Genomic DNA, 9,715 nt, shown 5'->3' on the forward strand with positions numbered 1-9,715 from the left:
CATGGCATAAAACTGGCAATAAAACATGGCTGTGAACGCTTTTGAGGTCCACTGTAAAACTGCAGAAGCAGACGATAAGTAGTAAATTAGTGAATTGCAATTACTGCATTATTACCTAAATGACTACATAAGGGGTGTCCAAAGTGTGACTCTTGGGCCTTGGAATAATTCATGGTGGAACTCAATAATAATTCAAGACTGCTAGAAATTTGGCTCTTCGGCAAATGGAAGTGACGCAGAAAGAAACTCCTTGAAATTTTCTAGGATTTTATAGCTTTTCAATGACAAATTTATATATTTTTCAATGGAACGTTTTTGTTGCTGAAGGTAGACTAAAACAGACCCTTTATTTATGTTTCATTCAAACACTGCATGCTTAAAGTATCTCTATGCTGGTTTAAAAAAAAAAGAAAATAATTCACAATAAAATTATTTAGCAGTTTAATTGGTAAAAAAAAAAAAAAAGGAAAACAATACATCATGCACTTTCTTCCATTGTTTGGCAAGTGGCCATCTTTTGGCCGTTTGAAATCATGGACATAATGACCAGGGGCTTCTATATTTGCTGCTAATTAGCTGAGTGCCGTTTGAACTCTGTGTCTTTGTGCAGCTTGAGCAGCTCAGGGGATCAGCGCAGAGTGCTAACATATATATACTTTCCGTTCCTATGTTTTAAACTAACACTGGTCCTCCTCTGCAGCCCAGCACAAAGGAGCCAGCAATTCCCAAGAAAGCCACCCACAGACATTTATACAGCAGGACTGGCGACCGGCCGCTCAACTTGTGTTTCAGAACTCACTTGGAAGGCGGACAATTTGTGCTGCTGCGCCAAGGACAGGAAGTGCTTGCAGAGTGACAGGAAGTGCTCACCGCTGCAGTAGCCGAGGCTGGAACTGAGATAATGCCATTGTGTAAGCAAGCCAAGTGACCTCTCCCTCAGCGCGGAGTCCAGAGGCTGGCGTCGGGAGCCCTGGCCCCCACCCAGCCCCAGACTCCCCAGGCACGGGGCGGGGGACTTGTTGGAGGTACAAGTTGGTGGAAGGCGGGGGGGGGGGTTTGGAGAGAAGAGGAGCGGGGATGTGAGGCGTGTCACCTCCCCCCCCCACTCCGTCCCAGCTCGCCCCCCTTCTCACCAACTCCTCCCCTCCTTTGGGTTGACTCTCAACCTCACCTTGCAGAGGAAGTGTGGCTTCGACTCCAGACTTTATGACTTCTCCCATCAAACGGCAGGATTTTTCACTCCCACACGGAGCAAAAGGCGGCCGGGGCACACTCATGCCCACGCCCATGTCAACACACGCAGAGACACACACAAAGGGGTCCCTCTTTCTCTTCTCTCAAATGAGCGAAGGGGGGGGAAACCGTATCGGGTCACGAGTGATAAAATAGATGATGACAGCATTATGGTCAAGATCCTGTCCCATGCAACGCCTATCGGGACCTCGGTTGGTTAAAAACACCCTCCCACTAACCCCTGGAGGGAACGCTCCAGAGTCCCATGCTGTTGTCTGCTGGGGGGCATGCAGAGGTTGCATAAGCATCTCTCATATTTCTGTCAGCCCCTTTTGACACGACTGCAGACCACAACAAGATGGGAATGATCCGAGAAAAGATGAAGCTGACAGGCCGGGGTCTGCAGCCCCTGATAAGGAGCTCGGCCGCCTGCGGGTGCTGTTTGGATTTCTGCCTGCAAACAGGCGCTTCACTCTCTGCAGCCGAAATAGCTCCAAGTCTAGACGTTCCAGGTGCAGCAGGTTGCTCTGAGTTCCTGGTGTTATCTTAGCGTGTGGGGAAAGTGCTCTAAGCTAACACAGGCATCAGAATGTGCAACAGGAGTTAAAAGAGTTCATTTTCGACTTGTGGCTCAAGTCGTCTTGGAGTTTGAAACAGAAGGGTAACGTTCATTTTTTTCTAAACTTTGAGAAGGATTGAGAACAAACACAGGGGAAGTAATAGGAAACAATAAATAGTCATGACTTGATAGGAGATTCTCCAAAATAACCTTAAGTACAAGTAGCACTGTTTAAGACAGAAATCCAAGCAAACATGTATAAAATCATCTGATTATTTTTCTTTAAAATAATTTTAAATAATATATGAATTAATACTTTACATTAGCATATTTTTAGTCAGATTTGCTTGAAGGTATTTCATACTAACCCATTAAATCCAATTGTAGCACTCAAGTGCATGATGTCCAGAGTATCATACTTTGTTGACTTTGTTTGCAACATTAATCGGGTTAAACTAATTTTAATGTTGAACAAAGATCATCAGAGTAAGAATAAAAATTCTGTACGCATGAATTAAGTTGAGTTCAATTTATCTAACCAAACCAAAACCTGAGGATTCGAGATGCTGCTTACATAGAACCTGCCTGTCAACACAAACTAGGTTAGAGGGCCTCAGAAAGAAAGAAACTGGAGAAAAGTAGAAGAAAAGTCACTGAGATGACTGGGAAATCGAACAGTGGCTCCACAGAAGTGACTGATCTACTGGATCTGCACCAAGAACATCACATGAACAGTCAGACACGGTGATAGAGGTGTGATGGTCTGGGCCTGCAGACCATGGCAGCAGAAAATCCACCAATAATCGACTCAAAAATAAGAAGATGAAGGTATTAGAGAAGCTTCAAGTTTCAACTGAGAAAGGATTCAACGTTGTTTATTTAAGCTTTATCTGCTCTTGTCAATTCAACTGTGTGAGTTGTAAAGTTTATTGTAGGGAAACTGGAACCTCAAACGAGGAGTCATGCAGAGATCCACTTTAAATTAAGAAACAATATTATGAGTTGATAAACGTGATATTGCAAGTTTTTATTGCTTAGTCAAATTGTGCTACTTGATTAAAGTTACTAATCAGACTGTTTTGTGAAATCCATCAGCCTCACTGTAGAGATAGTTTGGCATGTCATGGTTCATTTTTATATTTCTTTAGATGTTGTTTTATATCCTTATTTATTCAAAATAGAGTCTGCCTTCCTAAAAGCAAGCCTTATTGCACAAATCTGGTGACATCACAAAAGGCACACAGAAACTGTGCAGTTTCTCATAGTACTTTTTTTTCCCTTGCTTTACCTTTTTTCATATTTTTAATTAATATTTACTTAATCCAATTACTATTTCATATTTGTTTTTAATATGACTGCAAAACAAGATATTTTTTTATCTTTTATGTATATATTTCTTAAATACATTTCAATACATTTGAATAACAGAAAAATTAACTAATTCTGCAGTTTAGTTAAAAAGTCAAATTCATGCTCCAAGTAATTAGTTTGCAGTTTGTAAAATATATATATATATATTTTTCCCTTTGAGAAAACTAGAACAGAAAATCGGTTGTAGTTATATGGTGCAACATTACAACTTTTATACAACAGATTTTCCTTCCACCAATTTTTCATCAGTGACCTTTGTGATCCCCTTGTGAAGGTGATCAAGGACTGTCTGGTGGATGTCTGACAAGTCAGCACTTTTCTGCACGGTTGTGTAAACAATAACAGAGCATGTCTACATTCTCTCAAAGTCTTATATTCTAAACGTTCTTATCATACAACTTCTACAAATGTCAATGTGACTTTTGTGATTTCAGGTTGTCTCTGGGTTAATCAAGCTACAAAGCCTCCTTATTCCTCAGGCTGAGTTCATTGAGTCAAGGCTCTAATGTAGTTAACAGGCCAATACACAAACTGGTGATTAAATCTTTTTGCATTTAACCTGGAAAAGTGCCGCTGGGGGCTGGGGCTGGGGGCGGGCACACTGACTTGTGAACACTTGAGAGGTTGTCCTCCTTTTGGCGCAAAAGTTGATAAATTTATGTTAAATTCTTAAATGAGTCTTATTGCTCTGATGAATATACATTTGAAATCTGGTAGCCAGAACCCCCAGTGATTATAGCCGCTCCAAAACAGGGTCTGAGGCGGGTGTGACGTGAACTTTTTTTTTTACACCTTTGTAGTAGTGGGCACTCCCTCCGCCCGGTGATTGGCTGCCTGTGAGTTTATAGCGCACCACTGTTCACGTTCACTGCTGACTTCTGTCTACCTTTTCACTTATTGCTGCATCTGTTTGTGACTTTCTCTTTTTCCTTTCCAACTTTAACGCAAGAGAGTCAAAATCTTTATTTTTCTCTCATATTTTTTCCCGTTTTTTTTCTCTCTTGTTGCTGTGGTGTGGTTCCTGCGCGCAGTCCGGACGCCTCTCCAAACACCTTCCAGAACCAGTTTGGACAGAAATGAGTAGTCCCGATGCGGGTTACGCCAGCGACGATCAGACCCAGGCAAGGTGCGCGATGTCAGTCATGATGCCTGGAATGGGACACTGCCAGTGGGCCGACCCGCTCAGTCCTCTCGGGGACACCAAGGTGAAAAACGAGCCGTGCGCGCCAGGAGGCGGCGGCTCCGGCGGCTCCGGCGGTCAGGGACGCGGCAAGAGCGAGCCGCGGATCCGGCGGCCCATGAACGCGTTCATGGTCTGGGCGAAGGATGAGCGCAAGAGGTTGGCGCAGCAGAACCCGGACCTGCACAACGCGGAGCTCAGCAAAATGTTAGGTAAGTGCATTTAAATGTTTATTTATTTAGGTTTCTGCTGCTGACACAGCATTGAGCTTTTAGAATTTGTTATTTTTAATAATTTCTACTGAAAATTTCATATTTTAGCTCATTTAGTCATTACTAGACTACTTTTAATCGCCGCTCTCATTCGGTCGTCTAATATTTACAGGGGTGCTTCAAAAAACGTTTTAATGGGTGGACTAAGTTGGGGGTCACTTATGACCTTGTGGTGGGGAAACAACAACATCAAGAAACAGAAACAGAGTTTACTGTTTTTATGTTGCTGTTGTTGGAGCTGAGAATGAGAGATATTTATTTATAATCAACACTTTTCTGTGCCACAAGATCCAAATATATAAAAGGAAAATTACTTTTGATTTATGAATACATTACATGAATACAACACTCTTCAATACATTCTAGTGCAATACAAAAAAACTATATGATTTCCTACTGCATTTATGATCCTACGTATTTTGTTTTTGCACACTAATATTTCCATTTAGTAGCGTAGACATACACAGCTATTAATACGGGTCTGGTAAACACAAAAATGTTTTAAGCATGAGAAAATAATACATGCTGCACCTTCTTGTAAACATGTACTCTCCTATCCTAAATTATTATTACTCAATTTTAGTACAAATATAAGACGTTGAGGATAAGGTGTCCTGTAAATATTTGATTTGTCGTCCTGTTTTTAAACTCTCTACGCCAGTTAAGCCACAGGTATAACCTCAAATTCCTGTCCCTATTCCCCTAAAATGGCAACAGGCTATTTTTATGTGCATCACCAGAGCCATGTACAGTATCTGCTGACGTATCACTGATCCGCTCCTCTTGACCTGCAGGGAAATCCTGGAAAGCCCTTCCCGTCACAGAAAAGCAGCCCTTCGTGGAGGAGGCCGAGCGGCTGCGGGTCCAGCACATGCAGGACCACCCCAACTACAAGTACCGGCCCCGGCGGCGTAAGCAGGTGAAGCGGATCAAGAGGCTGGACTCGGGATTTCTGGTCCACGGTGTTCCCGAGCACCAGGCCCCGTCCATGCCCGGGGACGGCAGGGTATGCATGGACAGCCTGGGTCTGGGCTACCACGAGCACGGCTTCCAGGTTCCCCCGCAGCCGCTCAGCCACTATCGGGACGCTCAGGTGCTCGGGGGACCCTCTTACGAACCTTACAGCCTTCCCACTCCTGACACCTCTCCTCTGGACGCCGTAGAGTCAGACTCCATGTTCTTCCCTCCACATTCACAGGAGGACTGCCACATGATGCCGGCGTACCCTTACCACTCTCAGGTGGCAGACTTTCAACCTCACGAACCGCTCTCCGGCCACCACAGCAACCCCGGCATCATGCACCGCCACCCGGGCTCGGCTCCCGAGCAGCCCCCTCCATCCTACATGAGCTGCCCCAACCCTTTGGCCATGTACTACACCCAGCACTGCAGCCCCGGCCACCCCAAGCGGCACCCCGGCGGAGCAGGGCAGCTCTCCCCTCCCCCTGATTCCCACTCTCACTCGGCGGACAGCATGGAGCAGATGCACCACTCAGAGCTGCTGGGCGAGGTGGACCGCAGCGAGTTTGAGCAGTACCTGAGCTCGTCCTCATCGGCCCGCACGGACATGTCGGGCCTCCCTTACGGGCCGCACGAGGGCGGCATGCAGGGACCCGAGAGCCTCATTTCATCCGTGCTGTCGGACGCCAGCACGGCCGTCTATTACTGCAGCTACAACAGCTCCTAACCTCCACGATCTTTGAAGCTAATTTTAAACAGAAATACTTTTATTTTTATTTTCCACTCCTGGCACAATGAAGCTCCTGAGATTTTGTACTGTATCTGCCCGAAAACTGTTAGAAAAGACCTGAAATATTTTAATCTTAACACTGGTTTTAACTTCTCTTTCCTTCTCTTGCAGGGATATTTAGATTATAAATATTGTACAGTCTCAAATGTATGTATATACCGAGTTTTTTTTTTTTATACTTTTGCACTTTTAGGAAATAAATGACTGCAAAAATATTTAGCGTTTGTATCTATTATTCAAAATTATGTGAAATCTTTGACCTTTTATGAATCTTTCTTGAAGTAGAGTAAGAACTTAAAAATAAAAAAAATGTTTACTCAATAAGTTTTCATTTTAAAAAAATAAAAGCCGAGAATTGAACATGGACTGCTTACTGGTATTAAAGTATACTGAGATTTTAAAAGTTTGAAAACTGCTAATAAATTCAGTTTTCGCTGAATTCCCTTCCCCCACCTGTTGCTGTAAACTGCCAGACAGCTGGCTAAAAGACGGCCACAATACTTTTCCCTTCATAGATGCAGCACAAATATGGAGGAGGCTTCTTTAAGAAAATAATTTTAACTTCCAGAAAAAAAAAAGAAAGAAAAATGTGAACAACACTTATTTGAGTGGAGGGATTGCAGATGGAAATTGAAAGGAAGAAAAAAGTGTGGCAGAAAACATATTTCAAAGATTTTATTTTACACCAAGAGTTGGCACCAGCCCTGCCAGAAGTACCAACACCTGGCATGTGCTTGAAAGGCCAGCAAACTCACCTGACCCAAACTCATTAGAGAATCTATGAGGAAGATGAGGAAACACTAGACCCCCCCCCCAAAAAAAAGCAACCTGGACTTCCTTAACACCTCAGAGGAGTCACAAGCCGATCACAGGCTGACATTTCAACGTTAAAAATCCTTTTTTATTAGTGTTATACAATCTTAGTACTTTTTATTAGAAAGTTTGGTGAAAGGTAAAACTGTGGCAGGGAGTCATGTCTACAAAATTTACTGGTTTTAATTAGTAAAAAAGGCTATCAGACAGACGCTGTCTGAGATGGATGGATGGATGGATGGATGGATGGATGGATGGATGGATGGATGGATGGATGGATGGATGGATGGATGGATGGATGGATGGATGGATGGATGGATGGATGGATGGATGGATGGGTTTAATATATTAAGACGCACCTTTTTATGTGTACAACTGGTGCTTTTGTTAACATATCCTGTAAAAACTTTAGTCTCCATTAAGGAGCTACAAAGTTCGGTTGATGTTTAGTTGACCTTATTTCTCATCTAAAACAACACAGTGTAGAAATATTTCCATGCATAAAAAACAGGTAATCAGTAAATATTGCATGACATTATAATATCTTTTTAAAATCCTTAAAATGTATCATTTCAGCAGGAATATTCTATTATTCTTTTAAAATAAAAGACACAAGATCACGATGCCCATGTTTGCTAAAATTCTTGATATTTTTACTGTGATGATTTTATAGGGATATTTTTGCCTCAGATTGTCAAACCGGGCCTGAATATTGTACCGACCCAGACCCGGTGCAAATGCATCACCCTTGCTCTCCTTTTACAGTTCCTTCTGAAACCAGAGCTGTTTTATTTTACTTTTCCACATCCGTCTGAAGCTCCAGTTACTCACCTGGAAGCCAGGCAGCGGACGGAGTTCCTGCGACCCAACTTCCTGGCCCAGACGGAGTGGAGGTAATCCCAACGTCCGCGTTACACACGGCGCCTTGTTTTCTCAGCACAGGAGCGCGGTTTATGCTCCGGATGTCCTGTCTGTAAATGATTTAGTCTCTTCTGATTAATGCTCGAGGGGTCATTAAAAATCCGCCGAAGTGGACAACACCTTCGCGGAGATAAAGTTGACCTCATCTATTCCACAGTTGTGCTTATTAACGCAGCGGTGACATCAGGATTTATTTCCGTGGGTATTCCTGAACGGCTACGATATATTTACCCGCTAAAGCCAGCACGGTGCTTTGACATCAATCAAAGTTATCAGGCAAAAATCTTTACGTGGTCAGACCAAACCTTGAGGGATGAGTCAGTGTATTTATAATCCAACAAGAGCGCCCACTTTATAAATAGAGATTTTCCCCCTATTTCAAAAGGAAGAGCTTCTTCTCACAGGGGTCAATCACCCTGACCTGGAGAGCCATTTTTAGCACTTCAGAGGAAACATGTTCCAGAGGTGTATATGTTAATGTGCTTTGTTCATGCTGAGGGTTTTAGAGTGTTCTCTTGGGTTAACCAGTGTCAATTCTTCCCATAATACATTTAAATATGTGTCTTTAGTTGGAATAAATCAGCAGACAGTCGTTTATCTGCCGAATTAGCTGGAAATTCAACATAAATTCCTGAGTAAATTTGTAGAAGACGTCCTGACGTGACTTGACTTCCCTAAACGGGCTTCTTCTCCCCCAGGCAGTGCGGGAGAATCTTCTGTAATTGGTGTGAATGTGTTTAAATTCAGTCTGCAGCTGAGTGGCAGGTTCATTCTCCCTGTTGTTACAGCTAATGGGCGCATAACGACGGGCTCAGGCCTCAATCCCCCGAGGCTTTAAGCAGAGTGGGTGTGGGGGGTCACCTGCCACGGACAGACCCCCCACCTTTAGTCGTGATATTTTCCCTGTAACACTAAACTGATCTGGGCAAACTGACCTGGAAGGGAACGGGGAAAAACTGACTGTTCAGATTGATTATTATTAAAAAAATAACAATGTTATGATCATTTTATCATTTTTATGTATTTATTTTATTTTATACTTATAATTTTATTGTCATATTATTTTAAATTGTATAATTTTAATATAATTTTATTTTGACTATTATTTTTTTATTATAATGTTTTTTACCCTTTAAATTTTTCCAGGGCGTTCATTCAATTTCTTCACTTTTTCCATTTTTAACAGCCATAAAACTTAATGTATTGCACTGGTATTTTATGGATTCGTTCAACAAAGGAACCTCATCAGAAAGCACATTCTAATTTATTAAATATGACTGTATTCGACAAGCAAAGACAAAGTAAATTAGCAATTGGGAACTGAGATGAAAAATTTCCAACGTTTTAAAAATGTAAAGTCTGAAAAGAATCGTGGCCGTTTGTAATCAGCTCCACTGAGCCGATACTTTTTAAAAACATGTCAGAGACGTGGGATAAAGATTAAGTTAGAGAGCATCTTTGATCATCAGTTGTCAAGTTTCGCCACAGATTATCAGCTGGATTTAGATCTGGACTTTGACTGGGCCACTCCAGTACTTGAATATGTTTTGATCTAAACCAGGGGTCTGTGGCTCCATCGTTACACGTGGCTCTTTGGCGACTCCACTGCGGCTAAT

General features: G+C 42.5%; 1 protein-coding gene across 1 annotated transcript; it reads left to right on the plus strand.

Moving 5' to 3' along the window:
• The first annotated feature begins 3,886 nt into the window (after nucleotides 1-3,886).
• sox17 (SRY-box transcription factor 17) lies at nucleotides 3,887-6,580 on the plus strand. The gene is made up of 2 exons (XM_014984113.2): nucleotides 3,887-4,555; nucleotides 5,410-6,580. Exons 1-2 carry the CDS (start codon nucleotides 4,240-4,242, stop codon nucleotides 6,300-6,302), a joined length of 1,209 nt encoding a protein of 402 aa, XP_014839599.2. The 5' UTR covers nucleotides 3,887-4,239; the 3' UTR covers nucleotides 6,303-6,580.
• The last annotated feature ends 3,135 nt before the right edge of the window (nucleotides 6,581-9,715 follow it).

This window comes from Poecilia mexicana, unplaced genomic scaffold, assembly GCF_051168715.1.
Source record: "Poecilia mexicana isolate PSO_F unplaced genomic scaffold, ASM5116871v1 scaffold_20, whole genome shotgun sequence".
In the NCBI taxonomy this organism is placed as follows: Eukaryota; Metazoa; Chordata; class Actinopteri; order Cyprinodontiformes; family Poeciliidae; genus Poecilia; species Poecilia mexicana.

Coding starts and splice junctions, on each gene's coding strand:
- sox17 (XM_014984113.2), top strand. CDS start 4,240: ATGAGTAGTCCCGATGCGGGTTACGCCAGCGACGATCAGACCCAGGCA. Junction 4,556..5,409: donor GGAGCTCAGCAAAATGTTAG/GTAAGTGCATTT, acceptor CTTGACCTGCAG/GGAAATCCTGGAAAGCCCTT.